The 19,175-nt window shown below is 44.6% G+C and overlaps 1 protein-coding gene across 2 annotated transcripts in view; it reads right to left on the reverse strand.

Annotated features, from left to right (window-relative positions):
• Positions 1-1,040: 1,040 nt before the first annotated feature.
• Positions 1,041-19,175, reverse strand: part of LOC130301099 (uncharacterized) — a 95,355-nt gene continuing 77,220 nt past the window's right edge. For both annotated transcript variants that reach the window (XM_056551596.1, XM_056551595.1), the window contains one exon: positions 1,041-1,432. In XM_056551596.1, the coding sequence (XP_056407571.1) occupies positions 1,389-1,432 (44 nt within the window). In that variant the 3' untranslated portion in view covers positions 1,041-1,388. The remainder of the gene's footprint in view (positions 1,433-19,175) is intronic.

The following is a 19,175-nucleotide window of genomic DNA, read 5'->3' on the forward strand; positions in this document are numbered from 1 at the left end:
CCAGAACAAAAAATTCAGTTCATATAAGGTGGTGTATGGTAGCTAGTTGTCTGGTCGGTAAAGACAGGGCAAATGACAGAGTCCTGATACAGTAATCCTATATGATAGGGATGATGATCCCAAAACAAGTCCCAAAAGGATAAGGCGAGACTCCAAAAAAGGTCAGAAGCCCTAGCAAAGTTGATGCTAGATGCCAGATGATTTCAAATAGGAACCGATGAAAGATAGGTCAGTGGTATAGATGACCAGGTCCTCGTGGCGGTCCCCCACGAGGACCTGGTCATCTATACCAGTGACCTACCATCTTTCATCGGTTCCTATTTGAAATCATCTGGCATCTAGCATCAACGTTGCTAGGGCTTCTGACCTTTTTTGGAGTCTCGCCTTATCCTTTTGGGACTTGTTTTGGGATCATCATCCCTATCATATAGGATTACTGTATCAGGACTCTGTCATTTGCCCTGTCTTTACCGACCAGACAACTAGCTACCATACACAACCTTATATGAACTGAATTTTTTGTTCTGGGTTGCGGCATACTTTGAGCCTACCCCACATTTGTAATATATCTATCTATCTATCTAATTATTTTATTTGAAAGGGAGGGTTAATGTGTTTCTTCCATGTGGTGTACTGCACAGTGTATTTCCTAACTTGTTGTCTATGACGGTATGTGACATGACAGACCATGACAAGCTGAATTGAATATCATTTCTTGGTTACTGTACTCTATATTCCTGTTTGGGTATTTTTCACTATTTATGTGCTTTCCCTGATGAGTCCTGTAGATTTCAGGACGAAACGCATTGGAGTGAACTTGCCAAACTTTCCATCTGAATTTGTTGGTATTGTTTCTATGTTCCCTTTCCTATCCACACTTATATAGTAAGGGCCCATTTTAGGTAGTTTAAGTATTCACCTGTATCCATATTCCCCTTCCCCCTTATCTTGGTGACCTATACAGTAACTATGATGATGTTTTGAGATTTATTCTGTATTTTATATGATTATTTAGTAAAAGTTACATTTTATCTGACCTAATTGGTGTGTTCCTTATGTAACAAAAATAAGAAAGAACAAAACTCAGAGGTGCAAAGACTCCGGTAGCTGCAAAGTCATCAAAATATTAGCTTTTCCACCTCAGTGTGGCCCGTGGACAATGAATGTTGAAGATAGTTGCAGGCACTTCTAGGGGCTTCACATTTGGCCTCCTCCATTTCAATGATATGTTGTGTGGCCACGATCTGCAATCTGCTCAGTTTTTCACCTTCAACAAAGCAGTGGGGGAAGAGACGGATTGAGATGTTATCGATGAGAGCTTAAGTGGTTTCATTTTAGGCTTTATTGAAGAAGGCTTTGGGGTCTTGTTTCCATCCTTATTGAACATCTCAGGCAGAATTCTTAGACGAGCTCTGAAAAACCAGGCATAAACCTACAGGTGAAGAGAAGAACAAGGTTGGCAGAAGAGTTACATGTCCAAGCCATTCTAAAGCTTCACATCTTCTGTTCTGAAAAAGTCAGACCTTTAAAGGGGTATTCCGCCCCTAGACATCTTATCCCCTATCCAAAGGATCGGGGATAAGATGTCAGATCGCCGCGGTCCCGCTGCTGGGGACCCCTGGGATCCCCACTGCGGCACCGCGCTATCATTACAGCACAGAGAGAGTTCGCTCTGTGCGTAATAACGGGGGACGGAGCAGCGTGACGTCATGGCTCCGCCCCTCGTGACATCACGGCCCGTCCCCTTAATGCAAGTCTATGGGAGGTGGGGGTGACGACCGCCACGCCCCCTCCCATAGACTTGTATTGAAAGGGGCGGGCCGTGATGTCACGAGGGGCGGAGCCGTGACGTAACGATGCTCTGGCCCCTGTACTGCCCATCATTACGTGCAGAGCGAACTCCCTCTGCGCAGTAATGATAGCGCGGTGCCGCAGCGGGGATCCCAGGGGTCCCCAGCAGCGGGACCGCGGCGATCTGACATCTTATCCCCTACCCTTTGGATAGGGGATAAAATGTCTAGGGGCGGAGTACCCCTTTAAAGGGATTGTCCGACATTGTCTACTTTGTATTGTTAGAAAAAAAACACTACTTTTCTTGGGTTTTCTGGCACAGTCCCCTGGAATGACGCTGAACTAAAATACCAGACACATTCCATGGACAGGAGTGGCACTATTTACTAGGGCAGACTCCTTTTCCCCCAAACTGGACAATGGGGGGCATTTTTGTACACCTTTTTTGTGTGCTGGTAATGTGTAGGAGCACCAAATGTATTAAATGATAACCTTCACAAGAAATGAATGACAGGGCGCTCCCCATCGGCTTGAACTTCAGTCTTTTAATTCATAATATAAATACAATGCAGGACAGGGATGGACTAACATAGACAAGGGGATGTTCCTGGGGGCAACTGTGCCGTTTCCTGCTATGCGCTTCAACTGGCCCACAATGTCACTACAAAGGAAAAATGCTGTACATAACCTCTGACCTTCTGTTGTCCAGGAAACAGATCCACAAAACAAGGTAATTGCTATTGAAAACATATTTAAACCAACTAATCGAGCAAAGGATTCATAGTAATGCACCTAACTCCATACGTTCATTAAATCCTAGCGGACCCATTGCTTTCAATCTAAGAATCCATCTGGTTTCTTTCCTTAATAATACTTAATTCTTATCCTCCCCATAACGGACCTGCTTTTCCTCCTTACCATCTCAAAATCCTAACTCTTTCAGTTTTCCACCTACAGACCTATATGAGGCTTGTTTTATGCACTACCAATTTTACTTTGTAATGACATCAATCATTTCACCACTAAATCTACAGCAAAACCAAGAAAATATTTGTTGGACAAAATTGAAAAAACCCAGCCATTATGTAATTTTTACACGGTGCACTTTTCGGTAAAAATGACATCTTATCTTTATTCTGTAGGTCCATAGGATTAAAATGATCCCAACCTATATAGGTTTGATTTTGTTTTACTTCTGATAAAAAAATATAACTTTGCACAAAAATTTAATTTATTTAATAGTCCTCTTCTGACCCCTATATCTAAATTTTTTTCGTATATGGGGATGGGGAAATTTTTTGCGCTGTGGTCTGTATTTTATTTATATATTTTTTTATAGATACCATTTTTGTTTTGATGGGACTTTTTGACCGCTTTTTTATACATCTTTTTTTGGGGTATACAAAATGACCAAAAATACGCAATTTTCAAACTTTGGTATTTTTTACGCATACGCCATTCACTGCGTGGTTTAAGTAACATATGTTCAGACATTTACGCACGTGGTGATATCACATATGTATGTGTTTTTTTTTTTCTTTCTTTTTGAAATGGGAAAAGGGGGGTGATTCAAACTGTTATTAATGAAGGGGTTAATTCACATTTTATTAATTTTTTATTTATAACTTTTTTACACCATTTTGTAGTCCCCATAGGAGACTATTACATGTAATCCTTTAGAGGTTTAGTTATATGTATGCTTTGTGAATGATTTATTTGTGGTGTTGGACGGTACAGAGGAGGAGTTTTTAGGAGTTTTGTGGATTATTTGAATAAGGGCAATATGTGTTTTACATAATTTTTGGGAGGTGGACATCTTAATCTTAACAATCTTAATAAGGAGATTGTGACATCAGGTTTTAGAAAAAATATTGGCAACTATGCACTATTGCACTTTCACATCCTCCACGGGTCAAAAAATAGTATATAGCCAGCTTGCCAGGATCAAACATTAATAGTAATCAGGAGAGATTTAATATACAGGCTAATGAATTACAGGAAAGACTAATACAAAGAGGTTACCCTAGGAGTTTGGTTCAGGCAACTATCCGAAGGATAGGGGATGTCTGATTGTGGGGGGGTCCCGCCGCTGGGGATCCCAGCGATCTCCGGCACGGCATCCCAGTCATCCCCGCACAAAGCGAATGCTGCTCTGTGCCGGATGACTGGTGACTAAAGCCGCCATGCCCCTTCCATTTATGTCTATGGGAGAAGGCGTGACCCCCCCCCCCCCCCCTCCCGTAGACATGAATGGAGGGGGCATGGTGTAACGTTGCTGCTGCTGGCTCAGTGATCGTGGGGGGCCCCCAGCAGTGGGACTCACGCAATCAGACATTTTATCCCCTATCCTTTTGGATAGGAAATAAAATGTTTAAATGTGATTTAAAAATGCTATTTTTAATAATTATGTAAAAGAAATGGAAGGCGCTCACCTAGCCTTTAATACCAAAACCAGTCTAAACACCTATACCCTAGGTGTGAAATAAATAATTAAAATTTAGCAATAGAATGACGTTGCTCAGAGTTACATGGATATAATATCTCAAATATGTGTTTATTAAAAATAACAATATAAAAAATACATAAAATACATAGCCGTCTGAAAAGCCACAGGGCCCTTGTGGCTGACCTCTAGCTATATAAAAATAATAATTAAAACCTAAAATAATGATACTACTAATGGGAAATAGGTAAAAGATATAGTGCTGTGGGAACTGCTGCTGAAATAAAGTGCAAAAAAAAAAGTAAAATACAATATTAAAGTTATGGCTTTGTGCCACTTGTAGGCCGTGCACATAAATGTTTTATACATTCTAATGTAGTTCATTTGGAGAGTAACAGAAAACAGAGGGAGCACCCACGGTTTAAGGAGAATTGTAGGTGGTAGCTTTATTCAGTGGACGGTGCAATGGACAGACTTCAGACAGCGGGCCGCCGCGGACTTTCAGACAGACTTTTGTCCCGCTGTCTGAAGTCTGTCCATTGCACCGTCCACTGAATAAAGCTACCACCTGCAATTCTCCTTAACCCCTTAAGGACGCAGGACGTAAATGTACGTCCTGGTGCGGTGGTACTAAACGCACCAGGACGTACATTTACGTCCTGTGCATAACCGCGGGCATCGGAGCGATGCCCGTGTCATGCGCGGCTGATCCCGGCTGCTGATCGCAGCCAGGGACCCGCCGGCAATGGCCGACGCCCGCGATCTTGCGGGCGTCCGCCATTAATCCCTCAGGTGCCGGGATCAATACAGATCCCGGCATCTGCGGCAGTGCGCAATTTCAATGAATGATCGGATCGCCCGCAGCGCTGCTGCGGGGTTCCGATCATTCAGAGAGCCGCACGGAGGTCCCCTCACCTTCCTCCTCCCGTCGTCTTCAGCTCTGGTCTGAGATCAAGCAGACCAAAACAGAAGATTACCGATAACACTGATCTGTTCTATGTCCTATACATAGAACAGATCAGTATTAGCAATCATGGTATTGCTATGAATAGTCCCCTATGGGGACTATTAAAGTATTAAAAAAAAAATTTAAAAGTGAAAAATCCCCTCCCCCAATAAAAAAGTAAAACGTCAGTTTTTTCCTATTTTACCCCCAAAAAGCTTAAAAAATAAATTTAATAGACATATTTGGTATCGCCGCGTGCGTAAATGTCCGAACTATTAAAATAAAATGTTAATGATCCCGTACGGTGAATGGCGTGAACGTAAAAAAAAAAAAAAAGTCCAAAATTGCTACTTTTATAATACATTTTATTAAAAAATTATAAAAAATGTATTAAAAGTTTTTTATATGCAAATATGGTATAAAAAAAAAGTACAGATCATGGCGCAAAAAATTAGCCCTCATACCGCCGCTTATACGGAAAAATAAAAAAGTTAGAGGTCATCAAAATAAAGGGATTATAAACGTACTAATTTGGTTAAAAAGTTTGTGATTTTTTTAAAGCGCAACAATAATAGAAAAGTATGTAATCATGGGTATCATTTTAATCGTATTGACCCTCAGAATAAAGAACACATGTCATTTTTACCGTAAATTGTACGGCGTGAAAACGAAACCTTCCAAAATTAGCAAAATTGCATTTTTCTTTTTCATTTCCCCACAAAAATAGTGTTTGTTTGGTTGCGCCATACATTTTATGATATAATGAGTTATGGCATTACAAAGGACAACAGGTCATGCAAAAAACAAGCCCTCATACTAGTCTGTGGATGAAAATATAAAAGAGTTATGATTTTTTGAAGGCGAGGAGAAAAAATGAAAACGTAAAAATTAAGTCCTTAAGGCCAAAATGGGCTGAGTCCTCAACAGCTATAGTACGGATGTCCCGATACCTTTTTTTTTAAGACAAAGTACGAGTACCGATACTTTAATTCTAGTACTCGTCGATACCAAGTACGAGTACTTATATTTTAACCCCTTAAGGACTGAGCCCTTTTTCACCTTAAGGACTCGGCCATTTTTTGCAAATCTGACCACTGTCACTTTAAACATTAATAACTCTGGAATGCTTTTAGTTATCATTCTGATTCCGAGATTGTTTTTTCGTGACATATTCTACTTTAACGTAGTGGTAAAAATTTTTGGTAACTTGCATCCTTTCTTGGTGAAAAATCCCAAAATTTGATGAAAAATTTGAAAATTTTGCATTTTTCTAACTTTGAAGCTCTCTGCTTGTAAGGAAAATGGATATTCCAAATCATTTTTTTTTTATTCACATATACAATATGTCTACTTTATATTTGCATCATAAAATTGATGAGTTTTTACTTTTGGAAGAAACCAGAGGGCTTCAAAGTTCCGCAGCAATTTTCCAATTTTTCACAAAATTTTGAAACTCGCTTTTTTTCAGGGACCAGTTCAGGTTTGAAGTGGATTTGAAGGGTCTTCATATTAGAAATACCCCATAAATGACCCCATTATAAAAACTGCACCCCCGAAAGTATTCAAAATGACATTCAGTAAGCGTTTTAACCCTTTACGGGTTTCACAGGAATAGCAGCAAAGTGAAGGAGAAAATTCACAATCTTCATTTTTTACACTCGCATGTTCTTGTAGACCCAATTTTTGAATTTTTGCAAGGGGTAAAAAGGAGAAAATTTTTACTTGTATTTGAAACCCAATTTCTCTCGAGTAAGCACATACCTCATATGTCTATGTAAAGTGTTCGGCGGGCGCAGTAGAGGGCTCAGAAGGGAGCCCCTATGGTGCCAGAACAGCAAAAAAAAACACATGGCATACCATTTTGGAAACTAGACCCCTCGGGGAACGTAACAAGGGGTAATGTGAACCTTAATACCCCACAGGTGATTCACAACTTTTGCATATGTAAAAAAAACAAAAACATTTTTTACCTAAAATGCTTGGTTTCCCTAAAGTTTTACATTTTTAAAAAGGGTAACAGCAGAAAATACCCCCCAAAATTTGAAGCCCAATTTCTCCCGATTCAGAAAACACCCCATATGGGGGGGAAAAGTGCTCTGCTGGCGCACTACAGGTCTCAGAAGAGAAGGAGTCACATTTGGCTTTTTTGAAGGAAATTTTGCTCTGGGGGCATGCCGCATTTAGGAAGCCCCTATGGTGCCAGGACAGCAAAAAAAAACCACATGGCATACCATTTTGGAAACTAGACCCCTCGGGGAACGTAACAAGGGGTAAAGTGAACATTAATACCCTACAGGTGTTTCACGACTTTTGCATATGTAAAAAAAAATAAAAAAATTTACCTAAAATGCTTGGTTTCCCAAAAAAATTACATTTATACAAAGGGTTAAAGCAGAAAATACCCCCCAAAATTTGAAGCCCAATTTCTCCCGATTCAGAAAACACCCCATATGGGGATGAAAAGTGCTCTGTTGGCGCACTACAGGTCTCAGAAGAGAAGGAGTCACATTTGGCTTTTTGAAAGCAAATTTTGCTCTGGGGGCATGCCGCATTTAGGAAGCCCCTATGGTGCCAGGATCGCAAAAAAAAAACACATGGCATACCATTTTGGAAACTAGAGCCCTCGGGGAATGTAACAAGGGGTTAAGTGAACCTTAATACCCCACACGCGTTTCACGACTATTGCATATGTAAAAAAAATAAAAAATGTTTTACCTAAAATGCTTCTTTTCCCAAAAACTTTACATTTTTAAAAAAGGGTAAAAGCAGAAAATACCCACCAAAATTTGAAGCCCAATTTCTCCCGAGTACGGCGATACCCCATATGTGACCCTTAACTGTTGCCTTGAAATACGACAGGGCTCCAAAGTGAGAGTGCCATGCGCATTTGAGGCCTAAATTAGGGATTGCATAGGGGTGGACATAGGGGTATTCTACGCCAGTGATTCCCAAACAGGGTGCCTCCAGCTGTTGCAAAACTCCCAGCATGCCTGGACAGTCAACGGCTGTCCGACAATACTGGGAGTTGTTGTTTTGCAACAGCTGGAGGCTCCGTTTTGGAAACCGTGGCGTACCAGACGTTTTTCATTTTTATTGGGGAGGGGAGGGGGGCTGTGTAGGGGTATGTGTATATGTAGTGTTTTTTTACTTATTTTATTTTTTGAGTTAGTGTAGTGTAGTGTTTTTAGGGTACAGTCGCACGGGCGGGGGTTCACAGTAGTTTCTCGCTGGCAGTTTGAGCTGTTGCAGAAAATTTGCTGCAGCTCAAACTTGCAGCCCGATACTTACTGTAAACCTCCCCCCATGTGAGTGTACCCTGTACATTCACATTGGGGGGGACATCCAGCTGTTGCAAAACTACAACTCCCAGCATGCGCTGACAGACTGTACATGCTGAGAGTTTTAGTTTTGCAACAGCTGTAGGCACACTGGTTATGTATCACAGAGTTTGTGACCTTACTCAGTGTTTCAAAACCAGTGTGCCTCCAGCTGTTGCAAAACTACAACTCCCAGCATGTACGGTGCATGGTGTAAGGTGACTGCTGGGAGTTGTAGTTTGCAACAGCTGGAGGCACACCGGTCGTGAAACACTGAGTTAGGTAAAAAAAAAAACTCTGTTTCACAACCAGTGTGCCTTCAGCTGTTGCAAAACTACAACTCTCAGCAGTCACCGACAGCCAACGGGCATGCTGGGAGTTGTAGTTATGCAACCAGCAGATGCACCACTACAACTCCCAGCATGCACTTTAGCTGTTTGTGCAAGCTGGGAATTGTAGTTATACAACAGCTGAAGGTACACTTTTCCATAGAAAAAATGTGCCTCCAGCTGTTGCAAAACCATAAGTCCCAGCATGCCCATAAGGGCATGCTGGGAGTTGTGGTGGTCTGCCTCCTGCTGTTGCATAACTCTTTGCATGCTGGGAGCTGTTACTAAGCAACAGCAGGAGGCTGTAACTCACCTCCTGCTGCTGCTCCATCGCAGGCTGTCCCTCGCCGCCGCCGTCGCTCCTGGGGCCCCGATCCCAACATGGACGCCGGGGATCGGGGTCCCCAGCACCCGGGGTCGTCTTCCCGCACCCGCCCTCCGGAAGAGGGGCGGAGCGGGTGCGGGAGTGACACCCGCAGCAGGCGCGCTGATTGGTCGGCCGGTAATCCGGCCGACGAATCAGGGCGATCGTGAGGTGGCACCAGTACCACCTCACCCCTGCAGGCTCTGGCTGTTCGGGGCCATCAGAGACGGCCCCGAACAGCCAGTAATTCCGGGTCACCGGGTCACTGGAGACCCGATTGATCCGGAATCGCCGCAGATCGCTGGACTGAATTGTCCAGCGATCTGCGGCGATCGCCGACATGGGGGGGGCATAATGACCCCCCTGGGCGATATGCCGGGATGCCTGCTGAATGATTTCAGCAGGCATCCGGCTCCGGTCCCCAACCGGCTAGCGGTGGGGACCGGAATTCCCACGGGCGTATGGATACGCCCTGCGTCCTTAAGGACTCGGAATGCAGGGCGTATCCATACGCCCTGCGTCCTTAAGAGGTTAAAGAGAATCTGACACCAGGTTGACCCGGTTTCTGGCGCTGCTTACCGTATGATATGTGGGTCCTTGTTGTGTACAATGGAGGCGGCTGCTGTAGTATGACCCAAGATTTCTCTCTTCTCCATTGGACAGAACAGGGAATTTGCATTTGCGGCGAGACCGATGTCTCCGGAGCAATTGTGTTGATGTTCACATGGTGAGCAGCGATAGAACCCGGGTCACCTGACCTATCTACCTGTAAATTCAAGTTAGTGCAGGTGATTCTGCTTTAAGATTGTCTTTAATAGTAGGTAGTATCCCCTTGTAGGTAGTATAGATAGTTGCAGACATTAGTAGCAGCCTCCCTGTAGACGGCAGCCCCACCCCTGTAGACTGCACCCCCCTTGTAGACAGCACCCCTCTTGCCCCCCTTGTAGACGGCGCCTGCCCCGTGTCCCCCTTGTAGACAACAGCCCCCCATTGTAGACAGTGCTCCCTCTTGTCCCCCTAACAGACAGCGGCCCCCCCCCCCCCTTGGAGACAGCAGCCCCCCCTCCTCTTGTAGACAGTTTACCTGCGGCTGTCCTCGGGTGTTGCCGCTCCGCTGTCCCATTCTCCCGATCGCATCATGGCATCCTAAGGAGAAGCATGTGAAATACACGTCACTCTGCTTTCTCCATAGCGTTACGCTGGGCGCAGGGGAGGAAGAGGAGTGATGTGTATGTCATATGCTCCTCCATAGGACGCCATGATGCGATCGGGAAAACGGGACAGCGGAGCAGGGCCGCACACCAGCAGGTATCGGACACATCAAACGAGTCCCCAATACCATGCAAATGCAGAGTATCGGCCCCGATACCGATACTAGTATCGGGACATCCCTAAGCTATAGTATATTGTGATGAAAAAAGCCTCACAATATACTATAGCTGCTTCCCATGCAGACACTGTGGGTTTTGTTCATATAATATAAATAACCGCATAATAAAACTAGGTCATACACACGCTGTTAACCAAATGATCACCTGCCGATCAACATACGTAGTGTATGCCCTAATATGTCCTTGCGGATATTACTATATAGGAAAGACCAAAAATTGTCCAGCGCAGGTATCAAGCAATGCGAATATTTATTCCAGAATAACGTTTAGTTGACAAACAGGTGACGCGTTTCAGGAAAGACGTTCAGAAAACTTTTTACTAGGGTCCGAGAACACTTCTACTCAGTTCGATCAGGACATGGTGCTCCACGTCTCATTACCCACATACAAGAAAAACATAATAGCGACTGCACTAACACATAAAATTGGCCGGACTTCAAGTGGTTAACCCTCCCCAGAACGGAGGTGAAATCTTTTACAGTGCGAAGCTAAATGGATAGCAAAAGCACTAGGACTTAATGACAGAAATGATTACAGTTCATTTTTGTTTTATATGCTTTAATATGTTCTACTAACTTTTGTGAACACTAAGGTGAAACCATGCTCATTGCAGCAAATGCAGTGGTATGCTGATATTCTCCGCCTCCGAGCTCATTCAGTGAGCGTTGGCTAGACGAAGTGCACTTGTTGCACGAAACGGACAACGTCCCATGGAGACGCCCCCGCATCTCCTGTATTCTATATCTTCGAACTTTGTTATTGTCTCTTTGAAGTGATCTGCACCTCCATGCTCAGACACCAGTGCTCAAATCCACCTTTGCACCCACATCCACAGGGATCACAGACAGCCGCAGTGAAGTGCCAGACATCACCCTCTACCTTGTACATTAGAATGTATATGTAACACTCACGTTTCATAAGACAGGAACCCCTGTGGATGTGGATTTGCTGGACCTGTGTGGCAGATGACACTGACCATACCAGGGAGCGGAGTCTAAGGTGCCGCTGGTTTTGACCAGAGCCCACCGCAAAGCGGGATGGACTTGCTGCGGCAGGCGGCACGAAGGTCGCTACCCTGGCACGGCTCGACCACACAGGCGGCTGAGGAGATGCAAGGCACAGGAGGGATAAGGCAGCTCGTAGTCTGGATAGCACAAAATCAGGGCAGGCAGCATGGTTACGTAGTCAGGATGTAGAAGGAGGTCAATAGGCAGGTGACAGAGAAGCAAGGTCGGGTCACAAAGCGAAGGATCAGATACACAGCAAGGCAGAAACAGGAATGCTTTCTCTCAGGCTCAAGGCAACAAAGATCCGGCAGGGGAGTGAGGAGGGTGGAGGAATATATAAATGATTATGCAGCAAGATAGAAACCGAAACGCAGGGAGCACTCACAGTTTAGGAGACTTGCAAGTGATAGCTTTATTCCTTAGACGGTGCATATACATCAAACAGTGGGGCACCAGGGTCCCACGGATGGGTAGGTTAACAGCTGCTTTCGCACTAATCAAGCAGTGCTTCGTCAGACCAGCCTCTTCCGGCACCTGGGCTCAGGTAAATACACCTTCTCCGCCCGCGTCACGGAAGAGGGTGTTACAATCTCAAATTACAAAGAACCATGTAACCTTGAGGATACAGTGAAAAGACAAAAACATAAAAACGTGTACCGTATTTTTCGCCATATAAGACGCTCCGGCATATAAGACGCACCCAATTTTAAAGGAGGAAAATCTAGAAAAAAAAGATTCTGAACCAAATACTGTAGTAAAATATTTTATCAGTATAGTTCCCCCACAATAGTTGGCAGTATAGTTCCCCCACAATGGAAGGCAGCTCCCCCCCCCCAACCAATGGTTGGCAGTATAGTTCCCCCACAATGGTAGGCAGCTCCCCCCCCCCCACAGACATACAGCTTCCAGCCATATACAGTGTACGGCTGGAGGCTGTATGTCTGTGTGCTGCCCCCACAGTGTTCCGGTCACCGCTCCTCTGGCTCTGTGTCACAATCTACTGCTATGACCTATGGACCATAGCAGTAGGTGCCGGGACCGGAGGAGCGGTGACCGGAACACTGAAGATTACGCGCCGCCGGTCACTCACCAGGCCCCGGCCGGCGCGCGTCTTCCTCCTGTCCTCCGGCGCCTCTATGGTTGTAAGCACGGGACGTCACTGTCGTCCCGTGCGTACAAACCTAGAGAGGCGGAGGACCGGAGGAGGATGCGCATCGGCCGGGGAATGGTTAGTGACCCGCGGACATCCTTATGTCCCGAAAAGATTTTTCGGGACACAGGGATGTCCGGCATAGGAAAACCTATGATTATCTGCCCGGGCTGGCTCCTGTGTGCGGCTGCAGGCGGGGGCCGGCCAGAGCAGGTAAAAACTAATACTGTATACTAAAAACCAGGGGGCCTCCAGCTGTAGTGAAACTACAACTCCCAGCATGCCCGGACAGCCTTTGCCGGTCCGGGTATGCTGGGAGTTGTAGTTTCACAACAGCTGGAGGCACCCTGGTTTTTAGTATACAGTTATTAGTAATTCACCTACCCGGCGCCCGGAACTGTATGTTCCAGGCGTAGGGCAATAAACATAGCCGGTGGGAGGTGAAAAATTCACCGGCGGTCATGAGGCTGCAGCCTCTGTACTTACCGCTGACTTCCCGCTCTCGCCTGCAGCAGCCTCGGGCGTATATTCACCGTATAAGACACACCAACTCCACCCCCGTTTTGGGGAAGAAAAAGTGCGACAAAAGTAAGACAAAATCAAATGAAGACATTCATTTCCAGTCTATCATTGAGTCCTGGGTTACTTAATGCATTAGTCTTTAGAATCCAGATCCCTTCTCTCTTTAACAAGTTAGTACGTATGTCTTCGCCACTCGCTGCATTAACTCTTTTTACACTCCTAGGAAGAGCAAACTTTTAGGATCACTATTATGCGCCTCCTTAACGTGCTGTATGAACCTCGGGGAACCTTCTCCTGTTTTAAGGGAATTAATATGTTCCCGAAATCTAACTTTTAGAGCAGGGGTGGTACATCCAATGTAAAATCTGTGACAACTGCAGCGAATAGCGTAGACCACGTTTTATGTCCGACAACACACAAAGTCCCTTTGTGGTACTTCAATGCCTCCTAAGGAGACAAACTTGTCTGTGCAGCAGTATTCACACCAACTGCCACATTTAAACGTCCCCTTTAACATATGTTTCAACAATCAACTTTTTTCTGACGTGGTTTTCAAGCCACTTTTTCCAGAAAATTTTTAAGATTTTTTATTTTTTTAAAGTTATCAGGGGGCGATTGATGGACCATTTCTTTAAATCTGGATCATTTTGCAGTTTAATCCAGTTATTATTGATGGCCTTTCTGATTTTTTTCGACTACTGGGCTGTAAGCAAGAGAGAAAAAGAGAACCGTTCCTTTACTCTGTCCTTTTTCCTGATTTTTATAATTTTTTCTAAACGTCTTGTTTTTAAGCAGATCATTCCTATCACAGTTGTGTGCTCTAAGGTAAGCTTTGTTCAAAACTTTTGTGGGGAACCCCTTTGCTTTAGTCGATCCTGTAACACTCTAGCTTGCACAACGAAATCACCATCTCGGCTATTTATTCTTCTAAGCCTGAGTAGTTGTCCATAAGGGACTTTTTTTTTTTCACATGTGTCGGATGATAGCTCTAATAGTGCAAGAGAGAGTTAGAGGCCGTGGGTTTCTGGTATCCATGAGTTATGAATTCACCCTGAGACAGCATTACTTTCACATCCAGGAATTCAAGCTGTGGCCATCCAATTTTCCAAGTGAATTTTAGGTTTAGATCATTTATGAAATTTTGTGTGTGATTCTCTGAAACTAATACTTTCATGCAGTGCTTTCAAATTTAATGGTGATTGGCAAGTAGGAGGTGTGGCCATGGGGACCCCGGTGGCCTGCACCCTAGCAAACCTGTATGTGGCCCTTTTAGAAAAGAAGCTTATCTTCTCTGAGAGAAATACATTTATTGCATCTATGGCTTGTTACTACAGATTTGTGGATGACCTTTTCATCGCTTGGACAGGCACGGAATCCACCTTTGTGGACTTCATGTCTGCCCTGAACGATGAAAATGATCTAAAACTAAAATTCACTTGGAAAATTGGAGGGCCACAGCTCAAATTCCTGAATGTGAAGGTAATGCTGTATCATGGTGAATTCATGACTCAGGGATATCGGAAACCCACGGCCTGTAAAACTCTCTTGCACTATGAGAGCTTTCATCCGACACACGTGAAAAAAGCGGTCCCTTATGGACAACTACTCCGGCTTAGAAGAATAAATAGCCGAGATGGGGATTTCGTTGTGCAAGCTAGAGAGTCACAGGATTGACTAAAGCAAAGGGGTTACCCCACAAAAGTTTTGAACAAAGCTTACCTTAGAGCATACAACTGTGATAGGAATGATCTGCTTAAAAACAAAAAGTTTCAAAAAAAATTTCAAAATCAGGAAAAAGGAGAAAGGAACGGTTTTCTGTTGCTTACAGCCCAGTAGCCGAAAAAATTAGAAAGGCCATCAATAATAACTGGTTCTTACAGGAAAATGATCCAGATTTAAAGAAATGGTCCATCAATCGCCCCCTGATAACTTTAAAAAAAATCATAAAATCTTCTGGTAAAAAGTGGCTTGAAAACCACGTCAGAAAAAAGTTGGTTGTCGAAACAAACATATGTTAAAGGGGACGTTTAAATGTGGCAGCTGTAATTGGTGTGAGTACTGTTGCACAGACAAGTTTGTCTCCTTAGGAGGCATTGAAGTACCCCAAAGGGACTTTGTGTGTTGTCGGACTAAAAACGTGGTCTACGCCATTCGCTGCAGTTGTCACAGATTTTATATTGGATGTACCACCCGTGCTCTAAACGTTAGATTTCGGGAACCTATTAATTCCCTTAAAACAGGAAAAGGTTCCCAGAGGTTCATATAGCACGTTAAGGAAGCGCATAATAGTGATCCTAAGACTTTGCACTTCCTAGGAGTGGAAAGAGTTAATGCAGCAACTGGCGAAGACATAGGTACTAACTTGTAAAAAGAGAGAAGGGATCTGGATTCTAAAGACTAATGCATTAGATAACCCAGAACTCAATGAAAGACTGGAAATGAATGTCTTCATTTGATTTTGTCTTACTTTTGTCTTGCGTGAAGAAATGTTAGTTACATGTTTTTATGTTTTTGTCTTTTCACTATATCCTCAAGGTTACATGGTTCTTTGTAATTTGAGATTGTAACACCCTCTTCCGTGACATGGGGGCGGAGAAGGTGTATTTGCCTGAGCCCAGGTGCCGGAAGAGGCTGGTCTGACGAAGCACTGCTTGATCAGTGCGAAAGCAGCTGTTAACCTACCCGTCCATGGGACCCTGGCACCTTGCTGTTTGATGTATATGCACCGCACTGTCTAAGGAATAAAGCTATCACTTGCAAGTCTCCTAAACTGTGAGTGCTCCCTCAGTTTCTGTTTCCATCTTGCTGGATAATGTTTGATACTGTAGAGACGTTATAGCACGGGAAGTCTGTTTTGCTAAAGTGGGACTGCTAGAAGGTATCTGCTGCTGTTTATTTCCGTGCACATTGGGGAGGACACGCGCGCAGAGGCTGGGGCAGGAGCTCAAGGTGAGTGACGGACTGAGGCTCGCATGTGGGCCCCAGCCCCGACGGTAGCAGCAGGTAACCGGACCATGCGCTCACGGCCAGCGTTTGCGGCCGGAGCACATAACTTAACAGTACCCCCCCTCCCTTTTAGTCTCCCCCTCCCTTTTCGACTCTGAAAATTTCTGAGAAGGTCACGGTCCAGGATATTCTCCTGAGGCTCCCAAGATCTCCCCTCAGGACCGTAACCCTCCCAGTCGACCACAAAAAAAATTTGTTTACCTCTCACAGTCTTTGTAGCAAGAATATCTTTAACCTTGAATATGTCAGAAGTGCCAGAGACAGGTGTGGGGACAAGATTCTTCTGTGACATTCTATGACAAGAGGCGTAAGGAGAGAGAGACGTGGAAGGAATTAGGAATACGTAACATAGAAGGTAGACAGAGTTTGTAGGAGACAGGGCTGTTTCTTTGTAGAAGCTGGAAGGGACCAAGGTAGCGAGGATCGAGCTTGTAACAGGGGATCTTGAAGCAGATGTACTTGGACGAAAGTCACACCATGTCACCAGGAGAGAAGGACGGAGGAGGTCTTCTACTTTTATCTGCTTGTGCCTTCATGCGTGAAGAAGCCTGAGATAACGACTGTCGGGTCTGTTGCGAGATGGTAGAGAAATCACGGACCAGCTTATCAACAGCAAGCACACTGGAGGAGACTGGGAGAGGAAGGGGAGGACGGGGATGGAGTCCGTAGACAACAAAAAATTGAGACGATCTTGTGGACTCGGAATCCTTATGATTATATGAGAATTCAGCCCAGGAAAGAAGGTCGACCCAATCGTCTTGGCGAGCCGAAACAAAATGCCAAAGAAAAGTCTCTAGGATTTGATTAACCCTCTCTACCTGTCCGTTGGACTGAGGGTGGTAGGCTGAGGAGAAGTCCAGATTGATGTCCAAACGGTTACAAAGGGCTCGCCAGAACTTAGAGACAAACTGCACACCTCAGTTCGAAACGATATGCTGAGAAATACCATGTAAACGAAAGACATGCAACAAGAAGTACTTTGCCAGCTGCGGGGCAGAAGGAAGGCCTGGTAGAGGAATGAAATGAGCCATCTTGGAAAACCGATCTACAATGACCCAGATAACAGTGTTATGAGATGGTGGCAAATCGGTGATGAAATCTGTGGCGAAATGGGAGCAGTGAGTCTCTGGAATGGGTAAAGGCTGTAAGAGTCCTGCAGGTCTCTGTCGTAGTTTTGTCGCGGGCACAAGTTTCACAGGAATGAACAAAATCAGAAACATCACGTTCAAGATGGGGCCACCAGTAATGCCAGGAGATAAGTAGTAGAGTCTTGCATATTCCAGGATGTCCTGCTGTCAAGGAAGAATGACACCATTTCAGGACCTTGCGTCTCAATCTGGGGGGAACAAAGGATTTTCCTGGAGGAGTTTGCTGAATCTAGGCAGGAGCTGCAGGAATCAATCGGTCCGGAGGAATAATATGCCTAGAGTCCAAACCAATGACGTCAAGAGGACCTGGAGAGAGCATCAGCCCTGATGTTCTTGTCTGCTGGATGGAAGTGAATGAAGAAGTTGAACCTAGAAAAGAATAGTGACCACCTTGCCTGGCGGGGGTTCAAACACTGAGCAGACTGAAGGTATAGAACATTTTTATGGTCTGATTAGATGCTGACCAGATGAGCAGAACCTTCCAATAAATGTCGCCATTCCTCAAAAGCTAGCTTGATAGCTAGGAGTTCACGCTCTCCAATGGAGTAATTCCTCTCAGCAGGAGAGAAGGTCTTGGTGAAGAACCCACAAGTAACAGGCTTGCCCTTGGCGTTTTTCTGAGTAAGAACGGCACCCGCTCCAATAGATGAGGCATCAACCTCCAAAGCAAAGGGCCTCTCCGGATAAGGTCTTGTAAGCACAGGAGCAGAGGCAAATGCAGACTTTAAACGGGAGAAGGCCTCTTCAGCCTCTTGAGGCCAAGACTTAGGATTAGATGCCTTCTTAGTGAGAGCCACAATTGGAGCAACCAAGGATGAAAAATGTGGGATAAATTGACCATAATAGTTTGCAAACCCCAGAAAGCGTTGAATAGCACGTAGGCCTGAAGGATGAGGCCAATACTGCAGACAATTTATCTGGATCCATCTGCAGGCCCTGATCAAAGACAATGTAGCCAAGAAACGGAAGGCTAGATTTTTCAAACAGGCATTTCTCCAGTTTGGCATAGAGATGATTCTTCCGTAGTCGCTGAAGAATTAGATGAACATGAGCACGATGCTCCTCTTAGTTGGAAGAGACCAGGATATCATCTAGGTATACGAAAACACAGATGTAGAGAAGATCACGGAAGATATCATTGACAAACTCTTAAAAAAAACGGGTGGAGCATTGCAGAGACCAAATGGCATTCTGAGATACTCAAAATGGCCGTCATGAGTATTGAAGGCCGTTTTCCACTCCTCTCCTTTGCGGATACGAATGAGGTTATACGCTCGACGTAAGTCCAATTTGGAGAAGACCTTGGCACCATGTAGACTGTCAAAAAGTTCTGAGATAAGAGGTAGAGGGTAACGGTTCTTGGCCGTGATTTTATTAAGTCCCCTGTAGTCAATGCATGGACGGAGAGAGCCATCCTTCTTCCCTACAAAGAAGAAACCAGCTCCATCAGGAGAAGAGGACTTACAGATAAATCCCTTTTGGAGATTCTCCTGGATATACTCAGCCATGGCTTTGGTCTCAGGAACCGATAGAGGGTATATCCTCCCACGAGGAGGAGTAGTACTAGGCAGAAGATCAATAGGCAATCGTAAGGACAATGTGGAGGCAGAGACTCCGCCTGTTTCTTGCAGAAAACATCAGAGAAATCTTGTTAAGGTGGTGGCCGACCAGGCAAAGGAGGACTAGAAACCATTTTAGACTGAACTGATTGGAGGCAAAGCTTTTGACAGGATTGTCTCCCAGCGAATAATCTCTCCAGTT

This window comes from Hyla sarda, unplaced genomic scaffold (assembly GCF_029499605.1).
Source record: "Hyla sarda isolate aHylSar1 unplaced genomic scaffold, aHylSar1.hap1 scaffold_111, whole genome shotgun sequence".
Lineage (NCBI taxonomy): Eukaryota > Metazoa > Chordata > Amphibia > Anura > Hylidae > Hyla > Hyla sarda.